Below are 14,545 nucleotides of genomic sequence, written 5' to 3' on the forward strand. Positions count from 1 at the left end.
CTTAGTTATTTAAATGTATAACGATTTATTTGGATTAAAGTTAGAGTTTTGTCATAAAAAATAAGATCAAAAATAACTGCAGTACACATGTATTAACATACAATATGCATGGCTTCCGTCTATTGGTTAATTAAATCTAATTACCAGGTTTTACTCTTGATTTTAAATGAATTTAAGTAGGTTTATTTATATATATCAAACAATTATAGAAAATATAACATAATATATTATTGAGTACATTATTGAAGAGTTTACTAGTTTAAAACCATGAAGATTAGAACTAATAGAAAAAAATTATTTTAATCTTCATAGCACAACTTTTACTTGAGTGACAAATAATAATCATTAATGGAAAATTATTTCTGACGAATCTTCACCCTCTATTAAGCCAATCTCTGTACACACAAATTTGAATTAAAACAGCTTTCTTGAGTTGATGTATCTATTCAAAAAAATTCATAATTATAATAATAAAAATAATTACTCAGGTTGTAACTATAATAACAGTATTTATTAAGCAATTCAGTATAATAAATATTAAACAACAAAAAACATAAATTAAATTAGGTAAATCAAATATTTTTAAGAAGCAAAAATAATGATCTAATATTACATGTCATTTAGTTATTTTTTAAAAAATGCTTTAAATTTTCATAAGCGACATTAACCACGCCCCAACTTATAAATGACCTTGTATAATTCATATGCACTCCTCGATAAAAATATGATATTCTATTTCCACGTTCTTGATAAATTTCAATTGCTGCTTCTTTAATACTTTTAAATGGACCACCCAAGTTGCTTTGCATGTGTACTTTAAGTACATTACATGGATAAAATAGAGCACTGTTTAAAGCACCAATAAATGCCCCGGTCAGAAACTCTTTAAACAACTTATAGCCTGTCCATGCAGTAGAGGGTATTACAATATATGAATTGGCAGCTTCGCGTAATAAGAAAAAGGAAATATTAGAAGGCCCGTTACGCAACAAAATTGGTGTAAGACCACGGTAAAATTCAGACACTGAATAATCAGTAGCAATAACTTTAATTGCATGTCGCATATTTATAAAATTTTTATTATAATGGTTATTCTGAAGTAACGTTTGTACACGTTCAAATGGTGTTAATGTAGCTTCCGCTGTACCAGCTACCAATGCTGCAATGATTTTTGCTAATCTGGTGTTTAAATTACATTCCAAAAGTGGTTTTTGGATTGCATCATAAGTACCAAACATTAATGATGTAGAAATTGTCTTCTGAAATAATGGTGGATAAATCCCTCGATAAAGAGTAGAAAACCCCTCATTCATAAGTTGAGAAGCTGCATTCCTTAGGCCTACTCCATGTAGCATCTAAAATAAATTTAATTCAAATATATAAGTGTAAATAATTTACATGCAGGTAAATATATACAATCTGATTAAGAATTGTATTTTAAAAAAAAAAACAATAAAAACTGGTCAACAAGGAAACAAAACACAATATTGACACGTTAAAATTAAACATTAAAGAAATATATCTATCTAAAAATACAATTAGTTACTAGTCTAAAATAGTACGAGTTTAGATTTTGTATAGTTTCTTCTTCATCCGCTTTTACAGAATAAACATAATTTATTAGTATATTAACTTTACATGGAATGATCCATTATGAAATTGTCTAAAATTCATTGATTATTTGAGAATAAAAATAAAAATAAATAGTATGCACAAACAATATTTAACTAATCAATCAGAAAAAATAATTTTACAGATTTTTAAATTTTCAGTATCTGGTGTTTTATCTAAATTTTATTTATCTGAATAATAAAATCTTTAATTTCTTAAAATAATTTAAGAATTTTTTATTTTAAAGGCCCAGATAAATGTCAATAGCAAAATAATTGGTCAGTTTTAGAAATGCTTTAAAAAAAAATTTTAATCTTATACTAAAGAGTATTATAAATCACACGATGGCACAAAATTTAATATTTTTAAGTGCAAACAAAAGTAAATACAAAATAAAACTCTTGATACATGCCTTCTACCTCACACATTATACGTTATAAAAAATCTACCATATATTTTTAAATTTAACTGAAATATGAATAAATACATAAATGTAAAAATATTATCTATTCCATAGTGATAATATTTATACACAAAATAATTTAAAATATAATATTACGTAACAGCTATTTTATCATATAAACTCATAATAGAGATAGAAAAATATTCAATACAAAGTTTTTTTTATTAAAAATATGTAAAATAATTAATAATTTTTATATTTTTTTACAATATTTTAATGAAGGTTTTGAGGGTTAACTTAATAAATATAAATGTGAACACTTATACTTTTTCACAATAATGTGAAGAACTTTTATCAGTGTATTACCTAACCATGGTAAGTAAAGAAGTAGACAAACATTTTACACTGATCACCCTACCATTACACTCCATTTATCTAAAATTTAAATACTTATAACTCATAAATTATTCATCCAAATTTCAATTTTGTATTAAAGTACTCCAAAAAAATTATTCAATTTAGATTGTAAAAGAAAATATAGGTTACCATTTAAATTTTTAAAGTTGAGCCCAACAAAATACTGTAAGAAAACAAAAATATAAAAATTACTAATTACTAATTATTTTAAATATTTCTAAATAAAATAAACTTTCATTTTAAACATTTTTCTCAGCTATTATGAATGCTTTTAAGATGAAATAGCTATAGCCTATAACATAAATGTAGAATCACACTGTATATATAAATATATAAATTTTATCTAGTAAAACATAATTCAATAGTTTATAATTTATAGACATCCAATCACGTCACAATCTAATTACAAATTCAAACAAATTTATTAAAAATTAAAATATGTATAACAATTAAAAATAACTATTATTTTATTATACCTAAATAATTCATAAAAATATTTATTCTATATTACAATATATTTTGACGTCATTTAGATAACAATCAAATGGATTACCATTATTCAGCTAAGTATTAAAGTAAAGATAGTGATGTACCATCCATTTTTAGTTATTAAAATTTCAAAACTCTCTATAAATTTTTTATGTGTTATGTGTGCACCACTTATGGGATTGATAAAAAACTGGGTCTTTTAGTTTCCCTATGAAATCAACCCTTAATCTCTAACACCTTATATATAAGCCATTCATTAAAATGTACTTCAATTTAATTTTAAATTATTTTATGTAAAGTCTGTGTTTTTATTCTACTATAAAGTATCTTGCTTTGATAACATCAAATTTTTCATTTTTACACATACCGAACACCAATGGGTCCATATTTTCATAAATAAAATCAGGTTCCTCTTCATTGCTCAACTTGTCTACATCCAAATTTTCAGTAGCAATATCAGTCCCTAATATTATATTTATATATTTTTATTATTTTGAAATATATTATAATTTTTTATTTATGTATTTATTAATATTTTAATTAAATATAAAAATATATGATAGACCACATATAACATATAGTAATGGGTGTAGTAAACTGCACATAACTAGAATACTAAATCTAGTTTATAAATTAAAATTAAAATAATATTTATACATGTGGATTTTTTTTTTTTTTTTAATTTTACATATCATGTAAGTTGCACATTAATGTATACCTAATAAAATAAAATAAAATATACTAGATCATAGAAAATATTTAATTTAGTTTATTAAACTGTATACTATAATAACAAATTAACTGCACAAAAAATGGGTTTTTATTCCAACAATTAGTGCAAATTAAGTAAGCAAAATAAAATATTAATAACATTAAAATTAAAAATAATAATTAAACAACATGCTCTTTTGGACATAAACATTGAATGGGATAAAACAAACACATTAAATATAACATAACAATTATAGTAAATTTAAGTATGTATTAGTTTGTCTTTTATGCTTTCTGCAGATGAATGTGCTGATGATCATTGCCACAGTGCAATTCTAAAAATAATCATTTTATATAACATGAATAAAATATGAAAATGTGGAGGAAAAACTAAAAATGTATTAGTATAAAATGAAGACACTACAAAATATTGATACACACTACAAAAATAGAATATTCTACCAATGATATGTATTTAATAATTTTGTACTATCTTTAAATTAATATAATTTCAAATTTAAATAGTTTAATTTCATAAAAAATATATAGTAATAACAAAGGGTAAATAAACTATATTATTAATTACTGAATTTTCATACTTATAAAATTGAAGGAGAGAAGGGGATGGTCTCAATGCATTCATTCAATCAATTTTGAGTTTAGAATACAGTTGAAGCAACAAAATTACATTCAAAAACATTAGACCAATCCGAATATGATATTAAAAAGGATGCTACACACGCATTTGATATCTTCATCTTAAAAGTATGTAATATAAAAATCTATATCAAGCAATTCATATTTTGGTTGATTTGTTTGCTTTAATATTACAATGAATTTTAATTATTAACTATCTATGTTCATATGTAGGTATTTTCAAAATTCAAACTGCTGAGTATTAATTTTCTATGTTGCACACTTGTAAGATAGAGATTAAAAATCTGGTGTAGCATACTCTAAACAAAAAGTGTTCTCATTTTAAAAAAAATGCATAAGTTGAAAAATTGTAAGTCAAAGAAATAGATGTCTTATTAGTTTAGCTCATGTTCTGCAATCCAAATTTAATAATATACCAAAAGTACTGAGTTATAGTGCTTCTTATTTTTATTCATAAGCAGTATAATATCTATATTAAACATATTAACAATTATCATAATATCTATTTAATTTTATAAATTAATAATTACGACTAACAAAATAAATTTACCATAAACAAACAAAATATAAAAATCTGGTTCATAATTTTATTCTATACTTTATAATTATTACCTATACTTAAATATCTATTGTAAATATTATATATTTCAATTACTATAATAATGTACATTTTAATATTAACACTAATTGAGATCTAACATTGGTAAAATATTCAAAACTATACTATAATAAAATAATTCTTTAAATAAAATGAAACTTGTCGAGTTAAATAGCTTGCTTTAAAATATGTAGCATTTTTTCAGAGATATCAAATAAGGTGCAGTATGTCTTTCACTTATAGTTTCTATTGTGGCAGTGTATAAAGCTTTTAGAAAAATTTGGTAATAGACAAGTTTCACTGTTCATACTTTATTGAATAATCAACAATAACATGCATGATAAATAATAACTTTAATAATAATGTAAAGAATTAAATTAAAACTAATAATATAAAACAATATACAAGAAATCCCCATTGTTGAGTAACTAAAAATACCATGCATACAATTTGTTAAAAATTAGACAAAAAAATTTGAACATTAATTTCTGCCTAGAAAACATTACACAAGTGAATCAAACTATATCATTGGCACTACAGCAGACAAGTAATTATAAATAATTGTAAGATCTATTAAATTAAATATTTTTTTACATTCTATTAAATATAGGTTGAAATCTATCATGGTTAAGAGGGACTTAAAGCATACATTTTTAATAAATATAATATAGTAAAATTATTTTTAAAGAAGAAAACTTTATACATTAGAACCTTGATCTTTAGATTTTATTCTTCAAAAATATCAAAAATATCCTTAACTACAATAATATAAAGTATATCTGCTTTTTAATAGCTATTTAAATGTAAATCATATTATATTTTTGTTATATCAAAGTCTCAAAAAAAGCAATTGTTATAAATATAATAATTAATAATATTTTATTATAGGTATATTTACGTTGTTTTTACATTATTAAATAAGTAAAATGAAAAAGTAATTAAGTTTAGAAAACATAATAGTATAGGTTAGTAAAACGTTGTTATTAATCTACATAACCATCTACTTGACAGTTTTAAATTCACTACTTAGATTTATTTCAAATTATATTTAAAAAGCTGAAAAAATTAGTTTTTTTTAAAAATGAATACCTGTCTGAATATGATTTTATTAATTGGGAAGGTAATGCCAATATTGATAATAGCAGCTCCACAACCGCAAACAAATTCTGAGTATTCTTCTCGACTCAAATGCATAAAAAAGGCCATATTATTGTGTTCCTATTAATGTCAGCTTATTTTTAGCTCATATATCATCCTGGAACCATACATAATGTATTATTATAACTGGTAATTAATCTACAAGGTTATGTATGAATTATATAAATAAAGGCAATGTAAATTTAAGAAACTAATGAACTAGTATCGTATTTACCTATTTTTTGGTATATTCAGAAAAACAATAAACTCGTCAAAAGTCAAAATCCCAATTCAACGTCTTCGAAAAACAGAATATTAAAATTGTTTGCAACCAATAAATAAATTAATATAGTAAATTTATCAAAAACTTGTCCGTGACTGCACCCAACTCAAACAATTCATGATAATATTTTGTTACATTGTGATAATGGTATCAATAAAAAAATATTTTATAGACCATTATTATACTCAGGGTATAAGGTCTATGTTAAGGTTACAAAATTCAGTTATTAACTTTACACATATATATACCATATAACCATATACCATTAAATATATGTATATAAACCATATTATAGACAGTGATGTTAGTGATGTCATTCATTGTGACGAAAGTTAGACACGAGATGAAGTTAATTAAGATCCTCGAGACAGTACTATCATTGATTATAAAATACTAAATAGTCTATTCCATAATCAATGGTAATATCTAATTACAAGTATAATATTTAAATTTTAAAATACATTAGGAAAAAAATTAAAATGGCATTTTTTATATTTGGAATTTGGTAGAATTACAATATTGCTCTGCTCCAATTTCATCGATTCTAGTAGTAAATAAAATCTGGCTGTTACGACGAAAGAACAACTACCCCCGACATGTACGTAAACCTCGCAATAGTTTAGTGTTAGCATCGCAGAACCTGGGCCTGTGACAAAAGAGAAAATTAATTGATACTACTGTTAAAAAAAATAAAGTAAAACTATTAGGTATTAGCTTAAAAACGATTTTGTATTCGGTAGTTAATCATGACACAATTTAAATAAGTAAGAAAAGAATAATTAAGTACACCTGTGCGCGGGGTACACGAGACCAGTGGTCGGTTGGACCGTCCAACTTAGACGAGCGACGTAAGAGAGCTAGTCGACGAAAAAACACGTACGCCTATAGATATAATGTAGCGCTGGAGAGAAACGCGCCAAAACATAATTATAAATAATGAAAAATACATATAATTTACAAAATAATAATAATAATAATAAAAGTTAACTTGGTTGCCAACATCAACGGTTGATAAGGAATTATAGGTGGTACGAATCATAATCATAGATATATATAACAACCTCATAAATAATATTATCAAATTGTCAACAGTGAACAGTCACAAATCACATAAAAATGAGTAATGACTGGTTAAGAGATCGTCATTTTTCAGTCATCCAACTATCCAAGATTGAATATAGATAATAAAAATTATCTATTTCTAAGGTGCTCATAAGTCATAAAGTCTTGTAATCTCGTACACTTACCGTTTAAAATTCTAGATCAGTCATTATTATTAAATCAACACTCCACGGTATTGATTATTGGTCCATCAATAATAAGAATTTAAGGCGTTATTGGTGAGTCATTAATCAAATGTAATATTTAAGCTAAAAGTTTTACCTGAGAAATTTGATATATTATTTTTTCAGTCTAAAATGGCGAATTTCTCGTCACCAATGCCATCCAGAGAGTTCTTATGGGATGTGTTTCAAAGGTAAATAAAAATAATTAAATCAATAATATTTTAGTGTAACACAGTATTGTGTTTTAGGGTTGACAAAGATAGAAGTGGATTCATCTCTTCAGACGAACTGCAAATGGCACTCTCCAATGGAACATGGACTCCATTCAATCCAGAAACTGTACGTCTTATGATAGGAATGTTTGACAAGCACAGTCGAGGTACTGTATCTTTTGACGACTTTGGTGCCTTGTGGAAGTATGTGACTGATTGGCAATCATGTTTTCGATCATTTGACCGTGATGGTTCTGGCAATATAAATGTATCCGAACTTAAAGACGCCCTGTCGTCATTTGGTTATAGACTCAGTGAACAAATAGTTTCAGTTATGCTAAAGAGATTTGATCGCTTTGGTCGTGGCACTATACTTTTTGATGATTTCATTCAATGCTGCGTTGTATTACATGTATGTATTATTAGTTTTATAACAAACATTATCTATTATTCAATTAACTTTATTTTATTGTATTTTAATCATAATCATTAAATTAATTTTTATTTATTTACTTATATTTGTATTTATAGACACTAACTGCTGCATTCCGTCAATTTGATACTGATCAAGATGGATATATTACTATTCATTATGAACAATTTTTAAACATGGTATTTGGTTTAAAAATTTAAATGAGCTCTATTGTTTATTTATTTTTTTCATTTGTCTTGAGAGATGACCAGCATAAAGAATAATTTATAATGAAATATGATATACAATTTATTTCAGTTAGATAATTACTTTATCTGTTTCTTCTTATGACATAGTGGTTATTTTTAATACTGTCTTAATGTGATATTTTTAAGCTATCAATAATTTTATTATTGTTATATACATGAATTAATAATTTTCATAATATATATACTACCATTTTAATATTTTATACAGTTCCAATTTTATTGAAATAAACAAAAATAAATTTCAAACAGATTTTAATTTTTATTAAAAGAAAACATTTGTTAAAAATGTATGGCACGTATATAAAATACAGAGAAAGATGATAAAAATATCAATTTTTTAAGTTTGATTCACAAAAAATATTTAATTAAACATGAATTTTTTTGAAATAGACGTATGTAATGACTTAAGAATATTCAATGTATTTGGAAACATTTTGCAATAGAAGATCATTTGTATACTTAGCAAAAAGTGCAGTCAAAAGTGCTACTCCATAACCAGTAGCTCTTTCACCCTATAAAAAAAAAAAAAAAAATATTATACAAAAGACAATTAAAAAAATCAATTGGTTATCTACATATTTCAGACTTCCATAAATCTAACACGTTAAAATCAATTAATAGAAAATAGCAAATTTAATATTATTGAGTATTTACAATTCTGAAACATATTAAATTTGTCTATGATGTAAGGGAATAATCTATATACTTCAAAGAATTTATTATTTTACTAAGTTTAACGTCCAAGTAATAACAATACAATAACGTAATTTAATTTTTTGATTTTTAAATTATACAATTTCAAGGTAGAATACATAAATAATTTTGAAAGAAGAAAGCATTTTTAATTAGCATTAGACGAGCAAACAAATTTATATTTAGTATAAACCTTTACTATTAACTAAGATAGTTTTTTTAAAACTAAAACAAATTATGGATTTGACCTGAGAATAGGGTCATCAAACTGGGAAGGCAGGATATTGGGAGTTTTTGATGGGCTCCACTTGTTTAAATTGGGCAACTTGTAGGGACTTTCTTTTTTAGGTTTATTAGTTAAGGCTCATTCTGTTGATAAACATAGACACATTTTCTAATGTGATTGTATTCTTGTTGATTGGTTCGTGACTGTCAGATATGTGTTATGAAATATTTAAGGAATTCCTTAAAAATAAATATAGTACCTTCAGTATTCAGAATAATGTAGTATACTTTTGAAATGCGTAACAAATAAAAATTTAGTTTAAGATATTCTTAATAAATAGAATACTCATATAAATATGTTTTTTTTTAAGGTAGTTTTTATAGGTTTTCTTAAAAAAGCTAATTTTTTTTATTTTCCCGGTAGAAATTTTTAACCCAGTCCGGCCCTGCCTGAGAACAAGTTGAATTTAAATCATTATAAATGTATCAAAAACTTTAAAATGAGCATCTCTAAGAGAAAAAAATCAATGACAAACACTTAATTACTTAAATTTTATAGTATACTTATATGGTTAAATAAGTAATTTCTATTAAGTCCATCATTTAGAAAGAACATAACTTAAAAGGTAGCAAATAGGTTTATATTCTTCAGAAATAATACAATACAATATTTATAGAGGGTACTAATTGGACTCATTTTATAACCAAAGTATTTAATCCATTAACGGAATGAGTCAATAAGATGAAGAATTCAAGAATAAAAAGATATACATATACATTTTTATACAAAAAAAAATATGTAAACATGGCTAATCATATGTATGAATTATTTATAATTATAAAGGTAAAATAACAAAAAATATATTCAAAAACATGATACTTTTTGGTCTTATGAATTGAAAAAGTATATTAATTGTATAGAAAATCAAAAACTACATTAATTTTAAAATACAAAATGGACCCATTCAAACTTATGAAGTAAAACTGACCACATTTTTTGTTGTCTAATATATGTAAATCAAGATTAGCTGTTTGAATTCTATAGGCAAATTAGTTAATTAACCGTAATTTTAATAAAAAGCTTAAGCTATAATTATATTTACGTAATGAGAAGGCCCTGCAATGTCCACATGAATCCATTGATTAGCTGTATCAAAACCAAGATGAGCAGCTATAAACAGTCCAGCACATGATGAAGTAGCATTTGATCGATCCTAAATAAATAACAATTTAGTATTTAGTCATAAAAAATAAATGTTATCTTACAGCGACAGAGTTTTTCATATCAGCTACAGATGACGAAAATTCACAAAAATGAAGTTCTGGACAGTAGACAATTGGGAATGTTAAATCACCAGATATTAGACCAGCGGACACAACATTTTTTTCCCATTGTTCTGAATTGGACATTACTGCAGCATGATACTTTCCTGTGCTAATTGCCTAAAAAACAAATAATTTAATACTTCAATACTTAATTAAAAATTATGTTTAAACATACCTGTGCTCCAGTTAGTGTAGCCATGTCTAATATCACTTTAGCATTAAGATCTCGGGATGCATACACTACTCCATCTGATAAAACTAAACGTCCTTCAGCATCAGTATTATTGATTTCGACAGTTCTAAAATAAAATTTTTATTATTGAAAATAATTAATTTCTAGTATTGTTGGAAAATAGAGACACCAATACAAAGCTAACCTTCCCGAGTAAAGTGTATGTATATCATCAGGACGTGTTGAATCTGGTCCAACTGAATTTTCAGCTAAACAAAAAACAGCATGTAGATTTTGTTTAAAACTTGACTTTACTATAGCATGGAATGCTCCTAAAATAGCAGCTGCTCCAGCACAATCTCGTTTCATGCCTGGCATAGCAGACTAAAAATGTTAAATGAACAAATTACATTTTCTTTTTTTACACACATTAAAAATATATTTACTTTTCCTTTGATACTAAGACCACCAGTATCATAGACAATGCCTTTGCCAACCCAAGCAATCGTTTCTGTGGCTCCAGGTGGGGTGTAAGATAATACAGCTAGAGCTGGACCTATAGAAGATGCTTTACCCACACCATATATTCCTCCTAGACCTTTATTCTTCAACTCTTCACCGCTAATTATTGTAGGATTAATATTCAAGTCAGCTCCTACATGTTTTATCTCCTAAAAGTTGTATGCGAAATTAAAATTACCCAACGTATTCAGCCATTTTGTTTGACTTGCATCTAAAAAATGATTGACATTCATATCATTACACGGAGTATCAACAATTCGTGCAGTCATTTTAATAGCATTAGCTATTCTTTCCAAAGTTGCTATTTCTTCTTTTTCCACCTTGGTCTCACCATTGCTGTCAGGCAGTATTAAAAACTCTACTGTAACCGTTACAGTAGCTTTCTTTTGTTCTTTTAGTTTGCCAACATATATTTTAGTTTTACGGCAATAATCGTAAAATGCTCGAGCTGCAGCACAACCTGAGGCAAACATGTCTTTTCGTTCGCAAACAATCTTTAAAAATAGTATAACAATTTATTTTTAAATTACTTGAAAATAAATAAAATTTAATAAAACAAATAACTATTGCGGTATTGCTCACTAACCACAATGCATTCATTGTACCCAGCTGAATTCAAATTAATCAGTTTTGTAAGCATATGGGGTTGTGCTGATGAATTGTGACGACTATGACTGTTGGAAATTGCCGCTAAAGTGGCGGTGTTGAGAAAAAGTGGACAAGTGTCTGTTGGACAAGGATTTAATACAGACAAAGCAGATTTAAAAGTCTAAAAAATAGAAAATCTTACTGTAGTATGAAACATATTTTTAAATATTTATAAAACTTTATTCTTACCTGTTCATTAACTCGTGGTTCTAACTTACATTTGACTGCAGAATAAGATAAATTAGACAAATGTTTTTCTTGACCTACGATCAGTACTGGTACACTAATCGGATCGGTTTTACTCAAAGATGCTGAAAACTTTACAGTGGTGCTAGCCATTATGTTGACTTCCCACACACTAAAATGATGTAAACTAAACCAGCTTCACGTCTACAGCTAGTAGAATAGAAAATATCTAACACCGCTCTTCGCTTATAGCAGACAAAAACGATTTCTGGAAATTCTGCATTTGTTATCTCGATTACACTGTGATCATCTAATCAGTTATCGCTTTTCTATGATCTTGATTCTTATTTTAAGATTTAAAAAAGTGAAAGCTTAATGACAGAAAATAGATATGAAATTAAAGAACATCTAAACCAAAATCTTTAAAGAACAAAATAAATAAAAAGTAGAATCTATAAAGAATTTTTTGTAAATTTTAAGCCCGACATCAATGAAGTATTGATTATGGGTCAGATGTTAGAAACGAGAAATATCATTTACCGCTATCACAAATAAAAATAAATTTTACTGACCTGCTGGCTGCTGTAAATCACAAAGCTAAATAATAAAAATTAAAATGCAAATGGTCACTATTACTTTTGAGTATGTAACTATTTACCACAGAACTCATTAATAGTAAATACATTTGTACCAATTTAGATAATGAAAAACTATTAAAATACTAATAACTCTTATTTGAGTATAAGTAAAGAGGATTATGTATTATTATTTTTTTTTTTTACATTCTAATACTTGAAAATTTATTACTATCTAGAATCTATAATATTGACGTTGATTAATAATTACTGTCTTCTTAGTAAATGTACAACTATATCAAAATAAAAATATAATATCTTATATAGATTTATTATATATATTAAATTTAGTTCATACCCCATAATATTCTTAATTCATGTTCTTCGGTAACCAATAGTCGCGTTGTGTATTTAAGTTATTAAACGAATTAATTAGGTACCTGAAAAATATCTTTTTTTGGGACGCAAATCATGAGTAGCTTTTAATTCCGCTTGGGTTAATTTTGAATTGCATCTAATTGTATAACAAATTTCATATGAATCCAACCAATAGAAAACGACAACAACAAATGTTATATTTATTCTATTTTAAGATGGATTGAATCCTAAGTATAATTTAAATATTTTTATTATTTAAATAACCTATACTAAGTTTAAATCCTTATAATTTATATAAATAACAGGTTTTTTAATATACCATGTTTCTGATAACAGTATTAAACTTTCTTACAATTTTTTTTTTCACTCAATTGTTCCAAATAATCCCTTGAATGCCCCACATTATCCATTTATTAATTTTTTGTCTAATGGGCAGAGGAGAATGGCATTATTATATTTAAATTTTAAGGATTTTTGGCATTTGAATAATTTTATGATTTTGTTTTCACTAAGTTATTAAATTATAAAAAATATTGTATATATTATATGAATAATTGCATTTAAATAGTATACTGCACACAGATGAAACCAGGGAATTTAGCAAATGATAACTGATAAAAGAATTAGGTTTAATGTGAGAAGATGGCAGTAAAGCCACCCACTGATGAAACATTTATTTTATAGTTATCAAAAATGTTTAAAACATTGTATTAAATTCAGAGAGGAATAATAAAAAATTTTAAAATTTAAATGTTTAAATTCAATCTTTGATGATAGGAAAACTAATCTATCATTATCTATTTTTTGTTCCAGAAGGAGAAGTGTCTTAAGAAAATTTTTAAAATTCAGAAAAACAAATAAAATGTAGAAAAAAATATTTCCAATTATTATTTGTATAATCTATAGTGGTCAACTATATTATTTGTACATGTATATAAATAATATAGGAATGTGCACATTACACACATACACAAATTAATGTAACTATAAATAAATTTGAAACTAGATGAACCGTCATTCTCTATTATTCATTATTGTAAAAAATGTTCAAATAAAACTAGTTATCTTACCCTTACTAGTTAGATTACCCTTACTGGTATGATAAAAAAAATACGAAAACCACATGAATTCTAAAAATTTAAATAACATGAAAAATTGTCTATTGAAAATTAATATTTCTCAGTATGTGTAAAACTTTTAGTATTATAATTTTGATTGACAATTTAGGATATCAGGTGCTAATATAAAGTTATACCTAAAATTAAATAAAAAATGCAATTAATCATATTTAGTAGAATAAGTGTATAATATATTCAATATTGTAATAAAACAATA

The 14,545-nt window shown here is 25.3% G+C and overlaps 3 protein-coding genes across 4 annotated transcripts; 1 reads left to right on the forward strand and 2 right to left on the reverse strand.

Annotated features, from left to right (window-relative positions):
• Positions 1-576: 576 nt before the first annotated feature.
• Positions 577-7,275, reverse strand: LOC112598221 (solute carrier family 25 member 51). Of its 2 annotated transcripts, XM_025344621.1 has the most exons (4): positions 7,096-7,275; positions 6,259-6,952; positions 5,976-6,141; positions 577-1,355 (listed from the first exon to the last, which is right to left on the reverse strand). In XM_025344621.1, the coding sequence occupies exons 3-4, from the start codon at positions 6,090-6,092 to the stop codon at positions 621-623; spliced, it is 852 nt and encodes a 283-aa protein (XP_025200406.1). In that variant the 5' UTR covers positions 6,093-6,141; positions 6,259-6,952; positions 7,096-7,275; the 3' UTR covers positions 577-620. The 2 variants fall into 2 exon arrangements, with proteins under 2 accessions (XP_025200406.1, XP_025200404.1); XM_025344619.1 differs by having other exon boundaries at positions 6,259-7,275.
• A 130-nt stretch (positions 7,276-7,405) lies between these two features.
• LOC112598222 (programmed cell death protein 6) lies at positions 7,406-8,458 on the forward strand. Its single transcript, XM_025344622.1, has 4 exons — positions 7,406-7,646; positions 7,719-7,783; positions 7,841-8,216; positions 8,336-8,458. Exons 2-4 carry the CDS (start codon positions 7,725-7,727, stop codon positions 8,435-8,437), a joined length of 537 nt encoding a protein of 178 aa, XP_025200407.1. The 5' UTR covers positions 7,406-7,646; positions 7,719-7,724; the 3' UTR covers positions 8,438-8,458.
• Positions 8,459-8,811: 353 nt separating this feature from the next.
• Positions 8,812-12,708, reverse strand: LOC112598219 (probable aminopeptidase NPEPL1). The gene is made up of 9 exons (XM_025344617.1): positions 12,261-12,708; positions 12,010-12,192; positions 11,633-11,917; positions 11,348-11,572; positions 11,107-11,285; positions 10,905-11,028; positions 10,670-10,846; positions 10,507-10,617; positions 8,812-8,997 (listed from the first exon to the last, which is right to left on the reverse strand). The coding sequence occupies exons 1-9, from the start codon at positions 12,408-12,410 to the stop codon at positions 8,890-8,892; spliced, it is 1,542 nt and encodes a 513-aa protein (XP_025200402.1). The 5' UTR covers positions 12,411-12,708; the 3' UTR covers positions 8,812-8,889.
• Between the last annotated feature and the right edge of the window lie 1,837 nt (positions 12,709-14,545).

Source organism: Melanaphis sacchari, unplaced genomic scaffold (genome assembly GCF_002803265.2).
Source record: "Melanaphis sacchari strain LSU unplaced genomic scaffold, SCAv2.0 Contig45_pilon_pilon, whole genome shotgun sequence".
NCBI lineage: Eukaryota > Metazoa > Arthropoda > Insecta > Hemiptera > Aphididae > Melanaphis > Melanaphis sacchari.

Bases quoted from the DNA above. Each gene is read 5' to 3' on its own strand.
- LOC112598222 (XM_025344622.1), top strand. From the start codon at position 7,725: ATGGCGAATTTCTCGTCACCAATGCCATCCAGAGAGTTCTTATGGGAT. The intron at 7,784-7,840 runs GTAAATAAAAAT...ATTGTGTTTTAG, and splicing joins TTATGGGATGTGTTTCAAAG to GGTTGACAAAGATAGAAGTG. The intron at 8,217-8,335 runs GTATGTATTATT...TTGTATTTATAG, and splicing joins AATGCTGCGTTGTATTACAT to ACACTAACTGCTGCATTCCG.
- LOC112598221 (XM_025344621.1), bottom strand. From the start codon at position 6,092: ATGGCCTTTTTTATGCATTTGAGTCGAGAAGAATACTCAGAATTTGTT. The intron at 1,356-5,975 runs GTATTCATTTTT...AATTTATTTTAG, and splicing joins ATAAAATCATATTCAGACAG to ATGCTACATGGAGTAGGCCT.
- LOC112598219 (XM_025344617.1), bottom strand. From the start codon at position 12,410: ATGGCTAGCACCACTGTAAAGTTTTCAGCATCTTTGAGTAAAACCGAT. The intron at 11,286-11,347 runs GTAAATATATTT...TAACATTTTTAG, and splicing joins GTCTTAGTATCAAAGGAAAA to TCTGCTATGCCAGGCATGAA. The intron at 8,998-10,506 runs GTAAATATAATT...TTTTTTTTATAG, and splicing joins TTGCAGGGCCTTCTCATTAC to GGTGAAAGAGCTACTGGTTA.